General features: G+C 29.0%; 2 protein-coding genes across 5 annotated transcripts; one reads left to right on the forward strand and one right to left on the reverse strand.

The window, feature by feature from the left end:
• Positions 1-1,999: 1,999 nt before the first annotated feature.
• LOC135925749 (asparagine synthetase [glutamine-hydrolyzing]-like) lies at positions 2,000-9,598 on the reverse strand. Of its 2 annotated transcripts, none has more exons than XM_065461213.1 (7): positions 9,458-9,598; positions 6,182-6,581; positions 4,900-5,460; positions 4,495-4,791; positions 4,157-4,298; positions 3,231-3,486; positions 2,000-2,470 (listed from the first exon to the last, which is right to left on the reverse strand). In XM_065461213.1, exons 2-7 carry the CDS (start codon positions 6,553-6,555, stop codon positions 2,001-2,003), a joined length of 2,100 nt encoding a protein of 699 aa, XP_065317285.1. In that variant the 5' UTR covers positions 6,556-6,581; positions 9,458-9,598; the 3' UTR covers position 2,000. The 2 variants fall into 2 exon arrangements, with proteins under 2 accessions (XP_065317285.1, XP_065317284.1); XM_065461212.1 differs by having other exon boundaries at positions 4,495-4,800.
• Positions 9,599-16,422: 6,824 nt separating this feature from the next.
• Positions 16,423-23,624, forward strand: LOC135926098 (lanC-like protein 3). 3 transcript variants are annotated; one of them, XM_065461786.1, is made up of 7 exons: positions 16,432-16,490; positions 16,543-16,865; positions 17,008-17,168; positions 17,463-17,589; positions 22,574-22,792; positions 22,938-23,183; positions 23,394-23,624. In XM_065461786.1, the coding sequence occupies exons 2-7, from the start codon at positions 16,694-16,696 to the stop codon at positions 23,525-23,527; spliced, it is 1,059 nt and encodes a 352-aa protein (XP_065317858.1). In that variant the 5' UTR covers positions 16,432-16,490; positions 16,543-16,693; the 3' UTR covers positions 23,528-23,624. The 3 variants fall into 3 exon arrangements, with proteins under 3 accessions (XP_065317854.1, XP_065317857.1, XP_065317858.1); XM_065461782.1 differs by having other exon boundaries at positions 16,423-16,865; XM_065461785.1 differs by having other exon boundaries at positions 16,423-16,865; positions 17,014-17,168.
• Positions 23,625-26,759: the final 3,135 nt, after the last annotated feature.

Below are 26,759 nucleotides of genomic sequence, written 5' to 3' on the forward strand. Positions count from 1 at the left end.
TACCTCGAGAATTCTTTGCCTAGGGTATAAATTTTCTTTATCTCCAGTGATCGTTGCTAAAAAAGAGGATTGCATCTTCGCTTAAATTTCCTTAGCTCGTCGTAACGAAGGATGAAAAAAAACGTTCTCTTAATTGAGAATATTTGTTGTTTAGATGATCCGGCAGCTGCGATGGATGCGTTTTTTGCGCTCGATTTAGCATGTATAATCCCATTTCAAAGATTGGCCTTTCGACCAAGATATAAGAGTGATTCTGATCTTTTATTGTCAGAAGTATTTAGTTCAACCGGTTCTAAAAGAATAATAACAGCTTATTTTTTAAATATAACATTGAAGAACCTGATAAAAAAATATATATCCCAATTTAATATTAATTCTAAAATAGATCGATTAATCCCAACAACCTATCTTTTAGATATGGAATCCAAAATTTTACAATTAGATTTTCCCTGGAGGAGGTTTAACCCCAAATCTCTCTGTATACGAGTTACTCAAATTCGCTTCTGTTTTTAAAAAAATACAACATGCAGCTAAAACCAGTTATTTTTTTTAATAATTAAACTTAACTATAAGTAACTTTAGCAACACTAATTATTTTAAAATAGACACAATTTAATATATTTTAAAGATATGTAAATTAATGCAGAAAAAAGATGATTGACATACCCAGACCACTATTTATGGCAGGATAAGTAAAAATCTTCGGTCTTTCAGAGATTATTTTTAAAAAAATTTCTTAAACTAACACAGCCAATTTTTAAACTCTTATTATAACATGTTATATAAATTTTATACAAACTCATAATAGTCGTAAACATCTGGCAACCATGTTAAATACCATTTTTAAAGATGATATCTTCGAAACATATTTATAAATGAATCCATTATTAATATTCATATGTATTTTTGGTTGATCGTCTGATATAAATTATATTAACTTCTATCGAATTGAATTCCAGTTGTTATTAGCTTATAATTGTTATACATAAAAGGAAAAAAAATACATTATGAATAACCGTTTTCTCTTTGTACTATAAACAATTCCTCATAAAATTCAAGATCTTAATCTCTCGTTTGATTTATCTAAATCTTTTTTTTTTCTTACCGAGTAAATATTTTTAATTTTAAGGTTTAATACAATATTTTTATAATCTTCATAATTTATTCCTCTATGGGAGGTAATGAGACTTTCCAGTTTGCCGGGGCTAAATGGGTGCTCAAAATCTAAAATATGTTTAAAAAGTAATATATCATTAAATTTGTTTTGCTTCAAGTTTATAATTTTTTAAAAATTTTGAGGGTGGAAAAGAAAGAAAGATCTCTAGTGACCCCACTGAGACAAGATAGATTAGATTAATATAAATCTATTATAAGCCCAAAGCGTTGTTTGGTGTGGGGTCAATACTCACGCTATCAATCCGTATAGGATCGGACCGATATCGTCTTTTAAAAAAATGGCGTTGAATCCGTGCAAAGTAAGAACATAGACAAATTGTGATCCCTTTTATTGCAAATTTGTTCTCCGAATTATATAAATTTACACCAACTTGGAAGTGAAGTGGTGTATACATATAAAAAAAATATAGAAAGACGGAAGTATAAAATTCGAATCAAAAAAAAATGTCTGTCTTTAATTTAAATTTGAGCAATCTGTTTCAGGCTGTGAAGCCCCAAAAATTTTCAATTCCCATTTCAAAATTTTAACGAAAATAAATAAATACGCTATTTTAAAATATAAAAATATGTCCAAAACATAATTCTGATTTTTTTTTTGATTAATATAAATTTCAAAAAAATTACGATTTCATTAAATTTTGAAATTTGCAAAAGTTTTAAAACTTTTCGAATTTTTTCTAAAACGGTTCTGGACAAAGCCTCAATTATAACAAATCTTATATGATATAAAAAACAATCATGATCCTTTATATTTATCCAAATTTTATAAAAATAATCAAATATGCAAAAAATCTCTTTTGTATAGAAACCGATATATGGGATGTTTATATCGCATTTTTCATTTTTTTCAATCGGCACTCTTTCCCCCCTTCTATCAAACTATCCCTAACATCGTAAGTGGAAAGCACTCTAGCGGAAGGATCGACCAGGCCTTTCCTTTCCTCCTCGCCGAACCATTCGGGATTGGGCATCCAATTTTTATCTACCAATGGTAGCCTTTTACCCTTTCCTCCTCCCTGCTGGCTGAAAAACTCGTCGTAAATTTTTCTGTAATAGTAGGCTTCCTTGGTCAGGGGTACGGGCGTTGGTAAATTTGGGGCTACTTCCTGGAATTCTGAATCGGAAATTAACGAATTGATCTTCTCTATCAACCGATCCCTGAATTCGTAATTTACCCCGTCGGAAAAAGCCTCTTTACTCCTCCACAATACAGGCGCAGGCAAATAGTCACCTTCGAAAGCGCGACGTAAAATATGTTTCTCCGCTCTGGGTTTTACGCTATCAATTTTGTCATCTACATTTGAGTAGGAGAAGGGCGGGGGGAAGGGGGAAATTTAAGATTTTATATAAATTTATACCTAATTAAAATTATTATATAAAAATATCGAAAAAAAAATTTGCCATTGGACTAACTATGACCATGTTTACTCCTTAAAATTGGATATGATATTTTTAAAAAAATGAAAAAATTGTTTTTTTCTTTTTTTAAAAAAATTTTTCACTATTACTACTACAATACAATCCTAATAGAAAATGTAATCTAATATTTTGTTGCAAATTTTTCACTATAATAATTATTTTATAATAAAAAAACTAACTTCATTAGTTTTGTTTTTTTTTCGCTGTTTTTTATGTTTTTTTTTACATCACATCACTAGGTATAAATTTATGGTGCTACAAAATTTAACGAAAATTATCGGGCTCATTTACAAAGATGTTGAGCTCAATAAATAAAAAAATATTAATTTAAAAATGAAACATATTTTCTTCACTCATTTTTAAAATGAACAATACAAAAATTTATTCATTGTTTTCTTTAAAAAAAACAAATTTAGGGAATAAGAGATACAAACCCTCCTAAAAGGAATATATGAGTGAATTATGGTGAAAATAGTAAAAAATTTTCATTGTGGAGCCCCCTTGCTAGTTATACTGCAAGTTTTATTCTTTTGCGTTACATTCCAAAAAACCCATAATACCTTTCCTTCCATTAATCATATTTGAAAATAGTGATGGTCAACCTGGAGCCCCTATAGGAATTTCAAAAAATTTACCGCCACAAACTCCATGCATCTTCATAAGGGCAGGAACGCGGAAAAGTACATAAGGCAGCAATTTCTTATCCAAAAAAGGTTCCCTCAGTTCAAGGCCGAAAGCGGAGAGTGTTCGATCGGCTCTGAGCGCGTCGAATTGATACAGGTTTCGACACAAATGTACGCATTCCTCCGTGAATGATTCGGGATTCGGTGCTTTTTTGAAATAGGAATAAGAACCAAAAATTTCATCAGCTCCCTCACCTGACAGGAGGACCTATCAAAAAATTTTTTTTTAAGATTAAGAGGCTAAGGATATTTGTTATAAAATTAGTTGTAGGCCCCATAATAAATATATATATAATCAGAAGCTGATTTCTCGTAAAAAAATCATTATTTCCTATTTTCAAAATAAAACCAATTAAACTTTCATGTAGATTAAGTATATTTTGTTTATTTTTAATTCTTCCAAGATTTTATTGAACAGCTTATTTAGCCGATATTTTAAAAGAGATAAATCAAGATTTTAGCCAAAATATTATTACCGAGACTCAAAATTCCGCCAATACAAGTCCAAACATTTGCCATAGCAAAATTAATAAGCTCGAGTAATTTATTCTTGGCCAAAATCTTGAGTTAAACCGTTTTTAAAAATTGGCTAAAACGGGCCGCTACAACAACACTTAGCTGAATGTCACTCGTTAGACATTCTTGAAATCCAGATAATATAGCAAAAAAATGTAAAATTTTAGACTAATTTTTTAAACATTACAAACAAATAAATTGTAATTTGATTCCTGTTCATTAAATTATTATTATAAAATTATTTATAATATATAAAAAAAATTATACACGAATAGATCCTATCCGATATTTTTTGAAATGCTAAACATCAGTGCCGATCCGATATTTAATATCGGCACAGGCCTAAATAAGTAATTAATTACCTTGACATCACTATGGGCTTTCACGTATTTTGCCAATAAGTACTGTGGTATACTGGCCCTAACCGTGGTACAATCCCAACTTCCCAAACTATATATGACGTCTCGTAAGACTTTCCAAGCTTCGTCAAACGTAAATTCTACCCTATTAAGAAATAAGACCTTCAAAAACTTATATAATATAAAAAAATATTATGCAAAGTTTGGATTATTAAAAGTATTTCTTTGCCACTGACTAAAATGAATAGGATAAAGAATATAAAATTTTAAAGCCCAAAAATATATTATTCGATGGGATATTATATACTACAAATAATTTATCAGAGACAAAAAGAAAGAACCTATGATGCTGAGTTCCCAAATGTTTGGCTACCATTTCAGCATATTCAAGGTCGGGGGATCGCGAAGCACCCCTATCTGAAGTCATCCCTATAGAAAAGGTGTGTAAGGTTGCTAGGTGGGGTTGCCTTGCGCACGTGCAAGTAGATTGACCAATCAAGGATGATGTAACGTTGTTAGCGGTAGCGTAATTTTGATTGGCATCGTGAGAAGATATCGATTTGTCCAAATCATCCTTCAGGTCATCGTTTTGGTAAGAGTTGAAATTGGTGTCGGAGGAAGGGGAATAAGAACGGCGTCTGTCGCCACTTTTATATTGTGAAATATTATTTTCAATGTTTTTTATTGAGGAATTGAGAATAAACTTATGAGGGAATATTAAATATAGAAACATAAAATAAATGTACCCGGAAGCTGGAATGTGGAGTGTTCCATTGGTATGCGTCGACGCGTCTATCACCTTTCCTTCGATATTTTTTATCAACTTTGTGCCGTGTTGGGTTTTTCCGAGTGCGCAAGATGTTGAATGATGAACGGTAGCCTTGTCCCCGCTGTAGTATCTGGCCACTATGCTAGTCACGAGGCTAGAATCGAGTCCTCCGGAGAGCAAACAGCCGACGGGCCTATCACTGACTAACCTTTTCTTGACAGATTGAATCAGGTACTCCTCGAGGGTGGAGCAAACGGTTTGTTCATCAGCGAATTTCAGGGGAGTCATATCTAAACGCTCGGGTCCGTGGAACCAATCAAAGTAAGGATGATACTTCAATCCTGTCTCTGACGAGACGGCCTGGTTTAAGGGTTGAACAACAAAGGTCCCGGGTTTGAACCGCTCCACTCTCAGGGGATCGAGCCCGATTAAAGTTTTCTCTTCGCTTGCCACCGCCCACTCCCCGCCGGGGAGATATGCCACGAAAAGAGGCCTGACACCTATTATATCGTTACCTAATATGAGCTTGTCATGATCTCTGATGGTTTTGTGAAATGGGTATCGGGATTGAGAAGTTATTTTTCGAAAAGAAGCATCATGTAATTTAGTTCAAAGTAATATAATTTGAGTATAATCAGGGTCGTGCACCTTTGGCGCGCCCAGGGCAAAAATATTCAAGTGGCTGGCATAATAATTATTGCGATATTGAAGCGCATAATAAACCCCCTAAATTAAAGTTAAATATCAATAGGGTTATCAATAAAAACATTTTTAAACCTTCTTTCCTATAAAGTATATTCAAACATTCGAATTATAATTCATAGTGGAAGTATTGCTAATAAAAATGAATTCTTAATTGCAAAAAAAGGATTTTTATAATACCCTCAAAAATCTTTAAATTTAATATTGCTGGATGTAGAGAAGGTAATAACTACTTAAATTAAAATTGAGTTTTAATATATAAAATTATGAATGAAAGGAGAAATTTGAAAAATATTTAAGAAATCCTCCCTAATCTCGAGTAAAAAAATATTTTTACATCTATTAAGATTATTGTTAATATAGAGATTTTCGATATAAAGAAATTGTACCCAATTTTTTAGCGATTTTTAACTTAATCACAAATTAAATATGAAAAGATTTTAATTCTTCTTAATAGATAATTAATATTCTTAAATTAAATACCAAGTTGACATATTTATTTATTTTTCAAAATAAAAAAAAATTATTTTAAATATAAATATAACACAAGCGAGCACCTGATAACGAAAGCGAAAACGCCATCTAGCTCCTTGAGCATAGCCTCGACGCCAAAATGGTGGTATAGGTGAAGCATGACGTCGGAGTCTGACCCGGACCGAGTGGTGTAATCGTAAACCTCTTTTAGCGCCTTGTAATTGTAAATTTCCCCGTTGACGATTATGGTTTTTTCGGGATCATCGGGATGGAATATAGGCTGATTACCGAGCTCGGACGAGTCTATTATGGCCAGCCGATGGAACCCGAAAACCAAGTCGGGTCGCAAATGCATGAGCTTACTGAATTCGGGACCGCGATGAGATATTTTGTCGAAGTGAGGCCTAAGACGTTCCAGAGTGTGTGTTCGACCCATGTAAGCGAATATTCCGCACATTGTAGTATTGCCGTTGTGTTAGTTAACTTTTTTAAATGTGTTGTTTGTTATAATATATGATTTAATATTAATAATAATTTATGCTACAGGTATGTATATGCTTACGAATCATGATTTCAATAATTACTTAAAATGATCCTATTACGGAGATTGGATGAAATACAAAAAAAAATCTCCAGTCCAATCAAAAATAGTGACACCTCGTGAAAATAGAATTGAAAAAAAATAAGAACGCATTCTGGCCTATAAATAAGTCCAGACCCCCGATTCGTCATGAATAGTGACATTCGTATTCGAGGAATGAGAATAATTAATGATTCATATTTCGAATAATTTGTTCGAATATTTTGAAAATGATTTAGGTCAGTTAATTAATCTTACAAATATACAGCTCAAATCTGAAATTGTTATAATGAATTAGCTTCGATTTAAATGAACAGATCGTCACTATAACTTAAAATGGAGCAAATTTACTATGGGTCTATAAGCTAAGACAGGTTATATTAAGATGTAATAATAAAATTATTTTCATTTTTTTACGTGAAGACAATTTTCTACATAACTGTCGTAAAGTATTGATGCTTCGATAGATAGATTTTAGCAGATAATAGAATCCAGATTCTAAATATCCATTTGAATTGTATGTTTGAAGAAAATATTATCGAATTATTTAATTTTTTACCATTCCGAATGTATAAAAAAAAGCTGATTAAAAAAATGGATATTTTTAATCAATGAGAATCCTCGTATGAAATAGGAGCGTAATTGATGGTTCATTGATACATTAGAGGATATGATCGATAGGCGTAGAGAAATTGAAACGTGGGGACATTCCACCCTTCCAAAATTAACCTGTTTTCGGAAAATATTTTTTTTAAGCTTATAAAAAAAATCCCCTATCCCTACATAGTACCTTCTCTACTTTCCCCCAAACACCAAAAAAAAGGTTTTAACATAGCCAAAAGCTTGCAATTAGTGTTGTTAAACTGCTCGATCTAGACTAACACAATATTTTAACCAAAATTATTATGCAAGCCTGGAGATTTTGATCATAGAGTGTAGAAAATATTGGACATCTATTAACGAAATCTCGATGCTTGGGTTAGCCCACACCCATAAAAATACAACATTACCTCAATAAAGAAGGCAGAAATATAATTAATATTTAATTTTGAATTATATAGCATATTTAATAATATTAATATATAATAATACCTAGACTGATGATGCATTCAAAGCGTAGTTGAATTCAAATCAGCTGGACTCGCCATTTTGGTGATCCATCTAGTAATTATTCTCGTAAATTGATAACTCGATTCCTTATCATCTCGATGATCAGACCCTTCTTTAATAAAGTTTGCGTCAGGACATAGGAATGAATTGGCCTCTCATTTAAAATTTTTAATAATGGTATGGGTAATCAAAATGGCGCCCCCCAGCTATTTTCATCGATGTACACTTTTAATGAATGCATCGCCAGTCTAGGTATTATTAATTATTATATGTCATTGAGCGTATTAGAATATCAAAAAAAAAATTGTCTTAGGAGACCTCCGTTAATATTATACGCGCATCGAAAGAATATTTTTTTCAAGCAAATAATAGGCTAAAATTTATAATATTAGACTCTAGAGTTAATGCAATTCATTTTAAATTTTACCTCTACTTGAGTTAGAAAAAAAACACCCAGCCAATGAGCGCTGGCTTATAACAATGAAAGATGCCTTATATTAATATTTTAAAAGTGTTTATAAAAACTTGATTCTTTTAAAATGTAGATCAGAAACCTGCAGGCCTGGCCATAAACGTGTCGGCCCGTATTTTGATTTTTTTTTAAATATACCCGGGCTGGGCCGTAACCTAATATTTTAAATCGTCATTCATTAAGAAGCTATAAAAATTAAAAATAAATAAAATATATTTGAAAAAAAAATCAGGATGGGGCCGAAATTTTTGTTAATACGGGCCGGGCCGTGGCAAATTGTACCACCTCTGCATGTCTCTGATAAATTAGCCATGTTAATGTAAAACTACTGAATAGAAAATTTATAAATATTATTCTTTCGAACAATTTATGTACTTTTTTGAATAAATATTAGTTGATATTTAAAAATAAAATAATTGTTGTTCGAATACGGATAATAACGATGAAATAAAAAAAATATAAATATAGAATATATAAAATAAAATAGAATCCGATTCAAATATCGTTAGAATGCCCTCACGGTTCGAACAAGCTTCGGGTCAAATATTTTTTAAAAAATTCGGGCCGAGTCGGATGGAACTTTGAATTTTTTTTAAAAATATATCTAAATTTATCAATTTTATGTTGATTTTTTTTTATGTAAAATAAAATTTTATTTATCGAAACTAGACGCCATATGACATGTATCTTTTATTTCGAGTAATTATAAATTTTAAAAAAAATAAAATAATTACTATATGTAAATAAATTCGGGTTCGGGGCAGGGCGGACTTGAAAAATTAGGCCCGATGCAGATCACTAGTAGCCTTTATACGAAGTCTATAATAACCGACGCGTTAATAATTATTTGCAATCGAAATTTTTTTCATTCTAAGGCCTTGTTTATAGTAAACGCGAATTACATCAATGTCGCAACGATAGTATAGTTGTTAATAAATTTTTTTTAATAATTATTTCCTAAATTTACGAATCGCTTGAGCGACATTCCTGGTATTTCGCACTTAATATAAATGAGGCATCAGTCCTCACCTAATTAACTTTTCCTACAAATGCGGCCATCAAATTTTTCCAAATAAGGGTTATAAAAGGTTACATTACAACATCAAGCGATTTAGATATAATAATAATATAAATGGAAGTCAAATTATAAAAGTTTTAACAAAAATACAAAGGATATAATAATTAAATTTTTATTACTTTTATAATTATCGGAATGTCTTTGAATTTTTGATGTTCCAGGAAAACGTGCTTTTAATTTACTAAAATATTTAATATTATACTATATAAAATAAATTAAGTAAATATTACAAGGGCTTAAAAATTATTTTTTAAATATAATACAAATATGATGCAATTTTATTTTATTTTATTTTATTTGTTTGTTTTTTTTTTGTTTTAAAAAAAAAAATTATTTTTAAGTTTATTTTTATAACAAAATATATGAATTATTATTGCTCTTTCTCCTGTGCTGCTGGCCTTGCTGGCTGTTTTTCTTAATAATTTATAAAAAATAATTATGTATATATGGCTATTATTATTTATTTTTAAAATGTAATTTAAAATTAATATTTTTTATTTTATTTAATTTCATTCATATTCATATAAAATTTATTCGCGAACAGTGCTCATTTGACTCCTCTAAGTCCATGACGCGAAGATCACCCTTGATCAAGCTCACCTCTCTAAGTCAATGAGATTTATCACCTACTAGAGGTCTGCATTGAACCGGTTTTTAGCCCACCTGCCAATCTAAGTGTGCGGGTGGGTAAAGAACGGGCGGGCAGGTTGAAAAATTGACAACTCATATTTTATTTAAGTAAACATTAAAAAAAAATATGCTCCCTGAAATTTAAACATTTTTAATACCTAAGTACCGTCAACTGAGGATGTTGTCGTAGGAAGAAATTAATTAGGTAAAAATTATATAGAAAACATGTTGGATTTGATTTATAGGGAAGAATATAACATCAACGTGGATGGAAATCTGATTTTACCCATTTCCCCAAAAATAAAGGGAATTCAATTAAAGATCATTAATAAATGCAATGTTCGAAATGGATATCATCCACGTTAAAATTAAACAACAACAGATGAGAAAATGTGGCTGTTGCAGAGGAGAACACAATATTTTTTTAGCCTAAGGACGGGTGGACATGTAAAGAATTTTAGGGCTAAAAAGGGGGTGGGAGAGTATATTTTTTATAAATTATGGGCGGATTGGACGGGGGGGGTTAAATTTTTAAAAAATATTGAACGGGCCGGGTTATGGACTAAAAATCCGCCCATTGCAGACCTCTATCACCTACCTTCTTCGACTCCCATTCCAAATCAATTAATTTAAAAAAAAAGAAGATCGGAATATAAAATAATCTCTCCCCCCCCCTCTAATTTAAATTACTATATGTCACAACCCCTGATGACGAAAATATAAAATGTTTAGTACTGTCCGCCATTAAAAAAAAATTTTTTTTTAAATTTATTTTGATGATCCGATGCATTTTTTAAAAAAAATTGATTGTTGATGATGTTATTATTTTAATTTAAAGCCTTTTGGATTTTATTTTCAAAAATGAAAAAAAAAATCCCTTTATCACCTTTATCTTATAAAATAAATATGACAGAGTTTTTATATTCTCACTAAAATGTTCTATCTTAAATTTTATTTTGATTTTATATATTCTCTCCATCTTAACGTGGCCACTACAAACAATGTATTGAATCGAGGCTAATATTTTTCGGGCCGGGTCGGGCGGACAAATACTTTTAATTTTGAATCGGGGTTTTCGGGACAAAAAACGTTAGAAAAAGGGTCACGCAAAACAAATTTTTAACGGGCAGGTCCGGACTTATAAAAATTAGGTCCACTGCAGATCACTAGTTATGATCATGAATATTTCATTTATATTGTGTAAGATGAAATTTAGAATCTTTATTAATAATTAATAGACATTAGTTGACAGAAAAGTTTGGACTTCTAATTACCAAAATCTCAATTTGGTTTAAAATTTTAGTTGAACCGTTTTTTAAAAATAGACCCCAAATCGGGCCCTTTTAAACACCCAATAAACATTATTTAATAAATATTCAGAAGAATGAATAAGAAAAAAAGAAAAACAAATTAATAATCGAGTCGCCACTAATTCTTATAAAAAAAATATATATAACTTTTTAAAAGGTTGGGTCAACTGCCAAATAAGATATAATTTTATGCGCGAGTATCTTATTATTCTTAAAAATCCGGACTGGGTTATGAACGATATGGGACAGATTCGATTGTATTTTTTATAAGACATTCATATCGGTCCCTATCCTATTTCGATCCAATATATCTGACGAACGACCCTAAAAAAAATTATTCGATCTTCTAATGGATACTGAAAATGTACGATGACTAGAATACCTCCACATGAGGTTTACCTCCGAGATTGTTATTCAGAAATTGATTCATCATCCTTCCCCCTTCCCTCCTCCCCAGACTTATGTTTAAAGGCTTTTCATATTCACTCATTTAGAAATTAATCGGTAAAACCATAGACGTTAAATTAGGCGTAATTTGTTTTTAGGGTTTATAATAATCGTTAATCGAGAAATGCAGATTACGATTTACGAACCTAAATAACGCCCTTTATTCTTTGGAATTCATATTGGAAAAGCAAATAAGAACTAAAATATTATTTTTAAACGTCAACCATTATTATGGGTTCTCGATAATACATTCTCTACATTAATATGGTGTGGAGGGGGGGGGGGTAGAAACACCTTACCTTCAAATATCTTTGATGGGGTAGATAGCATGTTCCCGTAAATTTGGGAGTAGAGATGCAAATCTCAGTATTACCAACAATTTTCTCTCTGATATATAATACACTGTCTTTATTTACCTGGAGAAACGTAGGATAAGAAGATTCAGTAAGAATAAATAATTATATTAGTTGGAAAGATTTGCAAGTATAGTACAGATTAGTGCGGAAGCTTTTTGGAATTAAGCCCCAATTTTACCAAAGTGCTCTAGCATTCAAAATGTTTATCCATATTTAAAATTTAAAAAATGGATAAATGTATTATTTCAAAATAATATATTAGTTTTAAGTTTGAACCTTCTGCTTCAAATTAGATATATTTATTAAGATTTCTGCCCTTATAACACTTGTTTTTATGTTTTACATAATTCTAATAGAGTTATTATTTCTTTCAGATAGATTTCGTACCCTTAAAAATAAATTATTGTTTACATATTATTTGTTATTAGAAAGTTCATATTAAAAAAAAGGTGAAAAACAAGGTATGCATTTATGATATATAGTATAGAGAAAATATCAATTAACAACGTAGATAGAAAAAAAAATTATTTTAAAAAATCGTATAGAACTTAAATCCAAACTTCTAGAAACCAGTTCTTTCTATTACTCCTCCCAGATAACGAGGGTTCAGTAAAGCTAAACATTTTAATCAAAAATACTTCGGATTAAAATTTAGAAAAATATATTAGTAAACCTGATCTAAATTTCTCGAATATTCAGGTACTTATTTAATAATAACAAAAAATTCACAAAATAATAATTTTTAAAAAAAATTAACTATTAGTTTTTTAAATTATAAAAGCTTTTATTAATGAATGAGTATTATTTTATTTAATACATTTATAATTACGAAAATCTTTAAAACAAATTTATTATTAACATATATCTATATTCAATATAAAAATATATAATTAAAAGAAGTTTTTTTTAAAAAAAAGATATATATTTAGGTATGGTCGGCGGGGCTTAATGACCCATGTATGGATATGCAGTATAATGAAAATCAATAGTGTTGTAACGAAGTTCGTTTTTTTGAAAAAAGGTGATGAACGGCGTTCCTTTTTTTTTGACGAACTTTGAACGTGAACGCGTTCCTTTTCTTTGATGAACGCGTTCAATTTTACGTTCGTTCAATTTTATAAACACTTTTTATTTTTATTTATTTGAAAAATTAATATTAATCCGCATTTTTTAACAAAAAAGTCTTATATTTTTATTTATTTGAAAAATTAATATTTAATCCAATTTTTTAACAAAAAAGTCTTATATTTTTTAATCAGCTGTTTTTACTTTTTCCTCTTTCATATTGCAATTAACGTACCATAACGTGCTACTGCTAGAGAAGATAAGATTAAAGTTTATTAATTTGAATATTTTATATTTTAATTTAATAGATTAGCATATGCATGGATATAAATATTTCATCATCAGATTCTGAAAATCAAAATTCAATATTAGATGAATTAGAATTACCATGGCCCAAATATCAAAAATATTTCACTGTTTTAAAATCAAAAGGTAATTCAATAGTTACCAAATGTAAAATGTGTCCAAAAAGTATTATATCAGTGTCAACATCTTCAAGCTCCAATTTAAAAAGACATCTGATTGTAACATTAATTATTTTATATTATATAATATGTATAACTATATAGCCAGTTAATAATTTATTTTAATTGTTCTAAGTAAAAATAATTACATAATATATATATAGTTAATTATAATAAGGCATTTTAATATTAGTCTTTAAGAAAAAAAATTTATAAATTTATTTTTTTATCGCTCTATTGTATTTATAATTATATTATCAAAATAAAACTATTATTTTTTTATCATGGCTAATATATTGTGTTGAAAAATATAAGGCATTTATTTATATTAAATTAAATTTAAAAAAAAATTTATAAAATTTTGAACGCATGAACGCGTTCATGAACTTAGAACGCGTTCCTTTTTTTGAATTTGAACGTGAACGCGTTCGATTTTTGTCAATGAACGTTGAACGCGAACGCGTTCGATTTTTTTAAAAATGTTTACAGCACTAAAAATCAATTGTTAAAAAAAATATATAAAATTTACAAAAAGAATTATATCAAAAAAATATATAAATTAAAAAAAATTAACAGAGAAAAAGAAAAGAAATAATAATTATTATTAATTATAAATTTACGGAATATAATCAATTTAATTCATACAGAAATTTGTAATTGAGAAAAGAAAAAAGAAAAAAATTTTATATATCAGAATCGCGAATATAGATGTCTTAATTCGAGAAGGAAGGAAAAAAAACTCTAAATAATTAAGGGAGGAGGAAAAAGAACTAGATTATTTCGGCTGCTCAGCATATGAATCTGAATTTCTATGAGTTAACGTAAGTAGACGCCTTCTTTTGAGTCTCCTGATTTAGTTCTTAAGGCTCTGCCAGGATTTTTAATTAGGTTAAGAGCCTGGCTCCCGAAGAATGTTAAGAGTTATGGTGACAATTGGTACGAATTTATATTCATCAGGAATATCCACATATTTGTTTTAAAATCTTCTGAGTATTTTAAAATGTCCTTATTGATATTGGAGGGTAAGAGGGGGTCAAAAAATAGGATTAATAAAATTATTATTATTTTCCAAGGCGGTGTACAAAATATCAAAACAAATTGGATTCGCAAAATTTTATAACTTTATTGAAAGCTCAAATATAATTCTAAAAAATTTAAAAAAATTTATACTACGATTTCATTAAAATTTTACAACTTCTGAAATTTTTAAAACTTTTCCTAATTATAAAAAAGATTTTGAACATAGCCTAAAAAAAATGATGAGAAAATGGATATATTTTTTATTGCAAAGTTTGAAACCGGAACTAGAAAACAGGAAATTCTTAAAACCGCTATAAATCTAGGAACTGTGACTCATCTCTTAAAATTGAGCTGATGGAACCTCTGCTAATGAAAGCAGCGTCAAAATTAGCGGGAGATAGGAGCATTTAGTCTTCAAATATGAAGAGGGGAAGGGGTAGACTAGGGGCCGGATAAACTTATTGAGAAATTATCAATTAAATTTTTAGATGAAGTAAGGCAAAATATACATATGTAAAAAATACATTTTATAGTTTAATTAAAACCAAACAATATACTATAAAAATGAATTTGTCGTAAATGAAGGAAGGATTTTTTAAAATTTAATTCATATTTTAAAAAAATAACATTTTTCACTCATAATTTTAATGAAAAATCATTACATTTGAGCCGATATTTAAAAACTTCTAACTCAGTATTTTAGCCAAAAAAAATTCCCTAAGCCTCCGGATTTAGTTTTTCGTTATCTATAAGCAATTCTAGTGCAATATTTCTCTGGATAAAAATACGCAATTAGCCGTTTTTTAAAATCGGTTAAAGTGGAATGATTTTCCATCACTAATTGTAATTAAAAACTAGAAAAACTTGTAATTAATAAAGTGGGAATATTTCCGCCAAAGGTGGCTAATTTTTTTAGGTGGGTAGGTATAGGTTTTGAAGGGTCCAATGAATATTCTTTCAACTAGGTCTTAAAAATAAAGTAACAGACAAAAGGGTATAGAATGAACATGTTGTATGAAAGCCAAAGTTTGATTAATTGCTTATTTGAAATGATAAAATCGAGCCATAATAATGTAACTATTATTTCAAGGTAAATGATGCCTACTACCTTAAAGTATTACCTTCTAATTTGTATTTTGTTTATTTTTCATTTGGATAGGCACCACCAAATTTATTTATAATATATATTTAAAAAATCGTGATTTTTGGAAATGGTCTGTGGCCTAGTTGGCAAGCGTAGCCTACCAATCCGATGGTCATGGGTTCGAATCCCGGCAATGATCAGGGATGATATATATAGTTTTATAATATATTAAATTATAAGGGTCTTATTAAATTTTAATAAATTTTGGTCGGTATATAGAAAATTTGGTTGGTATTTAGAAAATTGCTATATGTTGACTTAGTAGTAAGCATTATTAACCTTATTTCAACATAATTCATGGATATCATTTACGCAAAACATGACAGATACCATCTGGACTCCCTCTACCATTATTTTTTCTAAAAAGGGCGAGATGTTATTATCTAAATATCTGCCCGATATCTTCGTAAAATTCTATCAATTTGTTATAGCATATAAGGAATAATGTTATATCCCCCAAAATAACGCCGTTACTAATTTTGTTACTTTCATCAATATTTGTTGTCATATTACTTTATAGAAATAGTTTTTATTATGGCTAATATATAATATATCTATATTCTGGCAGAGGCAGGCGTAGGCATTCACGATGTAAATTATTTACGGGCAAATTAATTGTTACATACATTAAAAACATATGGCTCAAAATTTTCCGCAGAATACTAGGTTTTTTGTAAATAAACTATTGGATTATGATGGAAACATTGATATTTCTTGTAAATTTTTGCTGCCTAAACTTACCATGTTTTTATCAAATATTTTGAAAAGACTTCAAGCCACCGTAAATAATGCAGATGGCGGATTATATGTAGGTATTGGTGGTGTAGCATATGCCCTTTACAAGATCCTTTCACTAAATAAATCCAATCCTAAAATATTATCATTAAATGAAGATGAGAAGCAGTTATATGCAGATAATATGTTAAATTATATAAAGGTAAGTTTACAAAATTTAGAGAAAGATAAGAAACATGATGTAGCCTTTATCCTTGGTAATGCTGGAATCAATGCTGTTGGATCCATTATATATTCATTTCTGGCTTGCAATGCACAGCTATTATCATCATTCCAGCCTGGCATGGAAAAAAAATGTAGGGCTTTCATTTGAAATATAATAAATTATTTATGGATATATAAAAATAATCAGTAAATCAACATTATAACATCAAACCCAAATTTATTTTTTCATATTAATAATTTAAACAATATCTATTAAATACTATTTCATTAAAGTCATAGATATTTCAAATAAATGCATAAATAACTATGCCAATGGTGCAGTCATATGCCAAAATATTAATTTACACCATGATATTGGAGGTGATGAATATTTTATAGGTAGAGCTGGGTATTTGAGTGGATTGAAATTACTTGAAGATTTTTTTGGCAAAAAGGTATATTTATTTTAATTTAATATTTTATTTATATGTTTAATATGTCAATTTTACTCATATTTCTTTCCAATATGGTGACTTATAATCTAATACATAGTAGTAGATATAATTTATATATATTTATTTAATTTAACTCAAATCATTTTTTTTGCCCTGGTTAACTTATTTTTTTCATATTTCTATATCAAGTTTTTAAACTTTGGTATATTGAAAAAACCATGCTGCATTTTAATAATAATATTGCTTTAATGTATTTTAGTAACCTAATTTCTGAGTCTTTAAAAAAATAAATAGATAGTTGATGATTCTACAGTCAAAAAGATATTAGAAGCTATGATTCAATCTGGTAGGAAATATTCGATTAGTAAAAATCATCAAATATTTCCCCTGATGTACAGTTATTATGGTACCGAATACTTAGGTTATAAATTATATTACACCAAATATGTATTCCTTATTATGTTCTTTTCTTCTAAAAAATTAATGTTCCTATCTTCTTACACCTTGTAAACATATAAGACTTGGACTTGGTATGTGTACACAGAGACATGCTTGCCCTGCCCTTAACCAGCCCTTGATTTTACAAATCCAGGCTGGGCCAATTTAACAAATTAAAATTATGTCAATTAATAAGTTGGAAAATCATATAAGTTGAGCCTTTAAGATTTATTTATTAATTAAAAAAATTTGACATTCCAGGTTGGGCTGGTCCAAAAAATCTCGGGCGTGACTTCAAATTAATCCAGGCCAGACCGGAGTTAAAAACGTATTTATTTTTTGTTTCAAATTTCGGCCAGGTCTAAAATTTACCCAAAAGACTTGGATGTCCTTCTCATAATTATTTCACTTACCCCCCCCCCCCCCAGTTTGTTGGTTTTTTTTGTTGAGAGAACTAAGTATTTCTAGCTATGGTATACACAAGGGTTTTTAAATTTGACTTTCATATATGTAAAATTAAATTATGATTTGTGATGGATGTATATAAAATAACGCGATTAATTTAAATAGTTGGATGATTAAAACCACGAAATTGTCATAATTTAGCGAGCCATATCATAACCAACCTACTCCAAAAGGAGAACACCACAATAAATTATAAAATACATTCGGGTTTATATGCAGTTATGTCACTTAATCTATTTTCAGCTTATTTTTTCATTAATTTTTGGTTTTTTTTTTAAATTTTATACAAATTCCTTAAAAATTATTTATTTTACATGCGCTAATATAAAGAAATGTAAATATTTTTGATTAATTTAAACAAAAAATTGAAAACTTATTTTTAAAAAAACTGCCATGGAGCGAAAAGAACCGATATTTGATTTATAAGCCAGAACGAACCGATGTAGAATGGAACGAAACCGTTATTAAAACTTTGCATTAAGGAACCGAAATGGAACTGAATTGTGAACGACACCCTGGTTATAAATATAATATTACGGCAGATTCGGCATGTTTAGAAACCGGAAAAATTCAGATTTAAGTAAAACGGGAAACGGAACGGGAAACACGTTCCAAAAGGCGTCCCAAGATAAAAATTCAATAAAGCCTAAAAATATTATCATAATGGGATTAACCAAAATAACATGGATTTTTTAAAAATTTTATGGGATACAGTATGGACCTGTCTAATTTGGGCCCCCTTAAGATAAATATTTTTGCTCAATTTAGACTGCCTAATTTACCAAGACTTTATACTTTTTAATTAGTTAATCATGAATTTGATTGGGACTCAAATTATCAGAGTTGTTAAAAGATACTTTTTAAATGGATCTAGATACAGATACATAGTCTCAAAAGTTATCTAGATACAGATACAGCGTCTAAAAAGTTATCAAGATACAAATACATTTTTTATTATGCTCTTATAGGTTTGCATAAACCTAAACTAATATTATATTGTGAAAATTCATGAAATGAGCTAAAAAATTTATTGACGCGATATAACATTTATCAGAATATAACTAAAATAATGATTTTAATATAATATATGAAAATATATGATTAAATAATTATTAGATTTCAGTAATAAAATATTTTCAAAATTTTGATCCCTCGTTTATCTGTAAAGACATTTTTAGCAACACTAAATAGTCTTTCCACAGGGACGCTTGAAGGAATTGTAGTGTTATATTTAATAAATAACAATTTTATATCAGGGTATTCTTTAAAAATGCTAAAATCTCTACATTCATTTTTGAAAAAATTATTTAAAATTTGTTGATTATCAAAATTTAAATCATTATTAGAAATTATATCTGCTGTAGGGTACTGAAAAAAATCTGAAATTAAATTATTTGTTTTTTTGGCAGGTTATTTGCTTGTAGTCAGTTGATGACCATGATAATTCACCAGCTAATCTTTGTATCAATTGTTTTCTGTTATTAAGATTTTCTTCCATTTGCAACCATGTCCAATCAAGTTTAAAAAAAGGGTGGAGCATGCTTGCTATAATATAATCATCTTCAAATAAGGTCACAATAAACCTAGAATTATTAAATATTTTTAATTTATTATATTAATTTACCTATCCTCAATCCCTTTAAGTAAGGCATCTAAGAGTGGTAAATAGTGTCTCAGGTTCATTTATTTAAAATTCTTTAATTTGATAATAAGTTGTGAAATAGTTGCACAGTAATAAGCTGTGTACATATACTTATCTCCCTGCAAAATATCAAGGGAATTAGCTATTGGCTTCATTAGCTAATTTAAAATAATACTATATATATAAATATTATTTATAACTTACTAAACAATATTCATGAATAAAATCACATTCATTAGGTAAAAACCTAGGTAGTTTTATTCCATCACATATCTTGTCCACTTTGTCAGATTTAGCTTTTATAATTTCTGACATTAATTGTAAGGCATTATAGGTGGAGTTCCATCTAGTTATATTAGGACATATAAAATAACGACCAATATATTCCTTAATAATCTCAGATGAAATAGGAGACTTATTTTGCCTATTCCCATATATTTTGGCATTTATGTAGTGTTGTGTTATATTATATCTAATGAAGAAAATATTACTTATTTAATTAAAATTAGTTTTACCCTCTGATATTGTTTACACTGCATGGCTCTATTGGCATCCACAGTGGGTATAAGATTCAATGTGTGACTGGCACAACATTGGTGATGAGGTAAACTAAATGATTTTGATAAATTAGAATCAGTATTATAAAGATTTTATATAGAAATTGGCACAACTGCTTCATCTTCCAGATCATCAATTGATTCCTTGTATTATTTTCAATTGGCTTGAAAACTCTTTAATAAATTAAGTAATCAATCATATATTATGTTTATATTTATTTACAATAAAATAAACCTAAAACATTTTATAAAATTTTTGGCATTATCTGTAATGGTCTTTGAAATTTTATTTTGAATGCAATAATCCTTAGCTATATCTTGTAAATTTTTTGCTATTTTATCATATGTAAGACTACCAGTCATTCTTTTACAAGCCAACGCTATATTTTTTCTTTCCAAACTTATTGGATTTATATAGTGAGCGGTTACTCTTATGTATGAACTAAAAATTAAAATTTCTTAAAATTGCTGAAATAATTTATTCTTAATTAATTATTATACAAATTTAAATGTTAGCTATTCCGGCGATAGGCACTCCAACAATCTGCTGTTGTGCATATTAATGATGGTTCTATAAGACTTTTAATTATTTCTTTCTTTTCATTTTCCCATCTTTGGGAAATTCTACCAACAACTGTCTGTCGGCAAATTATATTTTTGTGTGGAGCCAAAGTGTTGATCAATTTTTTAAAAGAAGGATTTTCAACAATTGAAAATGGCTGCATGCCATCTATAATAAAAGCAATAATTAAATCATCTAAAGTGCCTTGAGTTAAAGTCAAAAGTCTTTTAGCAAAAATATTATTGGAAGATGAGCCTTGTCCAATATTTTCTTTGGTAGTTTTATTTTCCTTCCCCTTTTTTATTTTTGTTAACAAGGTTGGATGTTTTCTCTTAAAATTTAAATTAGAATTTTAAATATATAATATCGATACCCTTATGTGCTTCACGATATTGCACGTTGAAGTCATACTGACGGATATTTTTGTATTTTTAGGTAGACACGGCAAACATTTTACCATCAGAGAATTGTTTTCTTTGTTTTGAGATATTATTTTAAAATATGCTCTATAAATTGGCCATGGTAAAACAATAGAACTTGTTGTTGCTTCCTCTTCTTCATCTATATAGATCTAAATAAATATATAAACTTAAAAATTTAGTTATAAAATAAAATTTACCATTTCCATATTGTAATATTAAAATTTGTATGGTTTATTGATAAAATCGGACATAATATTTAAATTAATGAATATTTATATATATTTTTTATATATAAGTTTTAATATTTTATGTATATATAATTCTTTATTATAGTATTAATAAATATTAATATATAATATATATATATATATTTATTTATTTCATAAGCTCATATGAAATAAAATAAACAGTCAAATATTTTTATTTATAATAAAAAAAGGGGTATATAAAATGTATCTAAAAACAGATACAGATACCTCTAAAAAAATATCTAGATACAGATACCTTTCTAAAAAATCTATATAGATACAGATACTACATTTTTATATCTAGATACTTGTATCTAGATACTTTAACAACTCTGCAAATTATTAAGTTGCCCAAATTATCTATAGTCCAAATTAGATAGGTTTGACTTTTTTATGATGATCAAAATTATTTGACGTATTTTTTTTTGGATTTTACAACTACAGTAAAATTTGTCTAATTTGAGCTACTCATAATTCGGGCAACTCCCTAATTTGACCGAAATCTTTAGTGTCAATCAAACTTTTTATTATCTACTATCAGAAAATTGAAGGTCTTGATTAGTGTTGTTCGGCACGTTTTGAGCCGATTTTTATAAACTGCTAAATCAATATTTTAACAAGAAAACAATTGTCTTAAGCATCGAGATTTCGCTAATAGATATCTAAACCTTTGTGCCATATATAGGCGAAATCCTTAGGCTTGTGTAATATTATTGTGGATAAAATATAGAGGTAGCCGTTTTTAAAAATCGGCTTAAATCGAGCCGTTTAACAACATTAGTCTTGATTAATTGGGCACCTTATCTAAGTTGGAAATTCCTCAAATTAGAGATTTTAATGGTTATAGTTTTTTTTACTTGATTTCAACCAGAAACTTGCAGAGGTACCATTTGCATTGCCGGCCCGGATTTACAAAAAAAAAAATTTGGGCCAGGTCTGTGTATGTTTAAAAAATTAAAATACGGCCCGGCCCGTACTTGGACCAAGCTTAGGGCCCTGCCTGCAGGCCCCTGATTTCAACATATAAAAAAATATATATAGCATTAATTTATTTTATAATAACAAAAATAGGTGCGGCACACGGGTTATGTTCCAATCTCAAAATGATATTGACTTATCAATCTATCGTGCAGACGATTCCGAATGCCATGCGCGACGTAACCGCTACTTTAGACACTCTTTTAGACAGTCAATGGGAAGACGGAAATTTCGCGCCAACTTTGATGGAAATAGCTGGGGGGCCGCCCAATCTGAAAGACGAGTTGGTTCATTGGTGCCACGGAGCGCCGGGTAAGAGGGAAGGTTGAAATAAGGATGGATGAATGGATAGATGAAAAAGAAAAGGTATATGGGCAAAAGAAAGAAATCAAAAAAAAAAATTGTAATTTTTTTTTGTAATTATTATTTTTTGAAAAAAAATTGAAATCAACCAAAGGGGTAATTTACTTGCTAGCCAAAGCTTACCTTCTATTGGGAGACGTTAAGTATTTGAAAGCCGCCGAGAGGTGTGGGGAGTTAATATGGCAAAAGGGCCTTCTCAAAAAGGGGCCTGGGTTGTGTCACGGGATCGCTGGTAACGCCTATGCGTTTCTACTTCTCTACAGGCTGATGCCCAAGGGATCCGAGGCCAAAAACAAATGGCTAACTCGATCCTATCGTTTTGCCGAATTCATATTTACACGTATAACACATATACTCATAACTTTATTAATATATATATTTATATACTAATCCCGACACAAATAGATTTATTTACTTCCTCGAAAAAAAACAATAATTTCCCTTTCTTCCATAGGCATTGTATCTGGTTTTTATATATTTTTTGAGTTATATAATCTTAACTGTAAGCATAATTAAATTAATTTTTTTTTTAAAATAAATTAATTAATAGCCGAATTTGAAAAGGGTTCTAGAATTCCAGATTCCCCATACAGTTTATACGAAGGAATAGCCGGCACGGCCTGTTTTTTGGCCGATTTAATGGTTCCCGAACAAGCACATTTTCCATTCTACGATACCTTTTAAAAAAATAAACTGCATTTTTACATTTATTTTTATTCTAAATATAATTAATTTTAATCTGTTCCTTTTTGTTACCTTTATAAATTTATATGTAATATTATTATAGTATAAATAATTTGTCTATAATGTAGTCTTTAAAAAATATTTTTTTTTACCGGCAACAATAAGATTTTATTTTCTAAATAAAAAAAGAAATAGATACAAATTCATTAATTTAATATTTATATCTGCTCTCGGAGACCCGCATCGGTCAAAGCGAAATGAACACCGTCCGGCATTTTTTAGCAGATTTGAATTTAATGTAATTTTTATCCATACATATGTTTTGTGTGTTGAGTCAGAGATGCAAGGTCGTTACTCACAAAATCATTATCGGTCGATAAATTTCTGGGGAACTCTTTGTAAGTGGGTCCCTGTTTTTACATGAGGGGGTGATGAGAGGAAGACATGAGTGAAGTCTCAAATTAGAGATGTGCCAGCTGCACGAGGGATTATAGTCAATCCATCTGTCAGATTGGGAAATTTATTCGCATAAGTTTAAAAAAATTGTATTACATTTATCATAATTCATAAAGCATAATTTAAAATTCGGAAATTTAAAAAAAAAATTGTTTATTCAGTAGAATAAGAAGAGAATCAACAACCTTTTCGTAAGAATATCGCGAAATTTAATAATAAAATATTGAGAAAAGTGTCTATAATATTTGGGTGGATTTAAAAATAGGTCGATTGAGATTTTAGCCATAATAATGCAAGCCTTTAAGATATGGCAAATTGAGGTTCAAACCCTTCTGCAACCTATTAGCAAAATCTCCAGGATTACTATTTAACGGTTCCGACCAACAGGTTTTTGATAAATTGGAATGAAAAACATGAAAAATTATTCGTAAATTAAAAATATAAAGTATCATAATCTGTCTGCCATGTTAAAATGCTTAAAAATTATTTTATCGGTTGCTTCCCTAACTCTTTAAATAATTTTCCAAATATGCTACATTTATATGTATAAGGCTGTCAAGGCTTATTTTCCTTAAACATTGCTTCATATAAGCATTTCAGGATGCGACGGTTAACATAATCATTATGTATTTATTTTGTTTAAGCTCTTGTTACCGAATAAATAAAATATTAGCCAAAATTGGGGTTTCTATATCTAATACATACCAACCCCACTAGCCTATATCAGGTATTGGTTTATATGTAGTCATTTTAATGCTAACCATTTTTAAATATCATTTTAATATGGAACGAACTATTTATCGACACGGTATTGCTTAATTATAATCTTTCATTTTAAAGATAATTTGAATAGACCATATTTTATTATGAATTTATTAGAATACATTTTTCAAAAATATAATATAAGCATAGACAGGAAGATACCGTTCTCCTTTCTCGCTCAGAAACTCGCTTATTTTGTTTAATATTATTTTAAGCCAATAGAAATTCAAAATTTTTAGAAAAAAATAAGCTAAAAACCAAAATTATTCAATTATAAAAATTAGAATTTTTTTAAAGGATTTTCATAATTTGATGTGACATTATGTTTCTTCATTTCCAATCGCTAGAATAAATATGATTATAAATAATAATTATTTCAAATCAATCAATATCATTCGCATATAATATAAAAAAAAATTATTTACAACTCCATCGTTATATTTTTATATAAAATCTTTTCTAATTACTAAAATAATTTCACGTCATATTAATTTTTTAAATAATAAAAGTCTTAGCTTAATCCTCTCAATAATAATATTAAATACTTTCTTGAGAAGATCCTTTTGCTTAATGTGTCATCACTAGTCTGACAACATATCACTCTTCTAAGCAGCATCGAAATTTATTCAGTTAACATTAGCCATCTTCATTTTTTTTTATTCCTATGATCTAACTCACTTCTACTACTTCTATTGTTCTTCCCTGACTTTGGCTAATGAAATAATTTTTTAATATATTTTTTTAAAATTTCTCCTTCTGTCACTTTCCTTAAAATTAATTTTTAACCAGGAAAGGGGATCTATTTGAAACCCGTATACTTGGACAAAGTTTGTTAATGTCCTAAAGTCAATTTTAACAAATAAATTGGAAATTAAACATACCACAGCCCTTGTCATTTATTTATTGCAACAACTGTTAAGTCCATTAATTATTATATTCTCCATTGCAAAATAAATAAAGGGAGAAACAGCTTACATTTGACAATACATATCTTGGTAAGCAATATTCTCAATAAATCTCATCTAATTGGCTCACCACAGCTGATGCAAAAAAAACGAATGGAATTACACTTATATCCATCAAGGAAAGGTGGGAATTATCATGGGATTATATGTATATCCGGACTCACAGTTAAACTTAGTAGCTGTTAACCCGAGTGAAATATAGGTAACAGTTATTGTTAATAAATTTGAAAGTACAGCCTTATTTGAGGGGACATAAAATAATTTGGGTTTAGTGTTAATTCCTATATACAAGAGTTGGTTCATGGTCTAACATCTTTAACGTAACATTTAAAATGCTAGAAAAAATATAATATTAAGAAAACTAATTAAAACAGCCTTCAAACGCTTCCTTAAAATTTTAGAAACAGCTATCTGAAACGCTACTGTATTCAAAAATTTTGACTTTTTTAATTAGTAAACGCAAAATATCATAGTAATAACTCCTCAATAGGTTTAAACTTAAACAACGAAGAGCCTAAATAGTTTTTTTACAGCGTTATCAAAGAGCTGAGCCAAGACTAAATCCCTGCAAATTCAATTTTTAACCTGAGGGCCTAAAATCTTTATCAATTTTTAAGCCCGAGCTTGGTCCAGAATTTTTATCAATTTTTAGGCCCAAATGCAATAAATATAATTTAAGCGCATTTTACAAAAATAAATAAAGTAAAAATCACTAACCATAGAGAAACTCTAATAATGATTATTTATTGGTGAAAAGAAAACATCATTTCTATATATATTTTGGAATTTTTTTTATGCTTCTGAAGCCAGATCCTGTCCTCTAAGCGCTGAATATGCCTCTAATTACCTTTTAAAAATGTTAGGCCCAGCTTCGGGTCAACTTGCAAGGCTCTAACCAGGAATGCCCCTTAATAAGATTCTCAACTCTGCGATCTCATAATGTTTTGTTATATTTAATTTCAAATATTTTATGCACTATTTATGAAGAGGTAGATATGTTATTTTAATTTTTTTTTAATATTAATTTATATTTTATTAGACACGAAATG

The sequence above is a fragment of the Gordionus sp. m RMFG-2023 genome, chromosome 3 (genome assembly GCF_954871325.1).
Source record: "Gordionus sp. m RMFG-2023 chromosome 3, tfGorSpeb1-WG-v2, whole genome shotgun sequence".
NCBI classification, from domain to species: Eukaryota; Metazoa; Nematomorpha; class Gordioida; order Chordodea; family Parachordodidae; genus Gordionus; species Gordionus sp. m RMFG-2023.

Coding starts and splice junctions, on each gene's coding strand:
- LOC135925749 (XM_065461212.1), bottom strand. CDS start 6,555: ATGTGCGGAATATTCGCTTACATGGGTCGAACACACACTCTGGAACGT. Junction 4,801..4,899: donor CTCCACATTCCAGCTTCCGG/GTACATTTATTT, acceptor ACAATATAAAAG/TGGCGACAGACGCCGTTCTT. Junction 2,471..3,230: donor GATGCATGGAGTTTGTGGCG/GTAAATTTTTTG, acceptor ACTCAAATGTAG/ATGACAAAATTGATAGCGTA.
- LOC135926098 (XM_065461782.1), top strand. CDS start 16,517: ATGTTTTTATCAAATATTTTGAAAAGACTTCAAGCCACCGTAAATAAT. Junction 16,866..17,007: donor GCCTGGCATGGAAAAAAAAT/GTAGGGCTTTCA, acceptor ATTTCATTAAAG/TCATAGATATTTCAAATAAA. Junction 17,169..17,462: donor AAGATTTTTTTGGCAAAAAG/GTATATTTATTT, acceptor AAAAATAAATAG/ATAGTTGATGATTCTACAGT.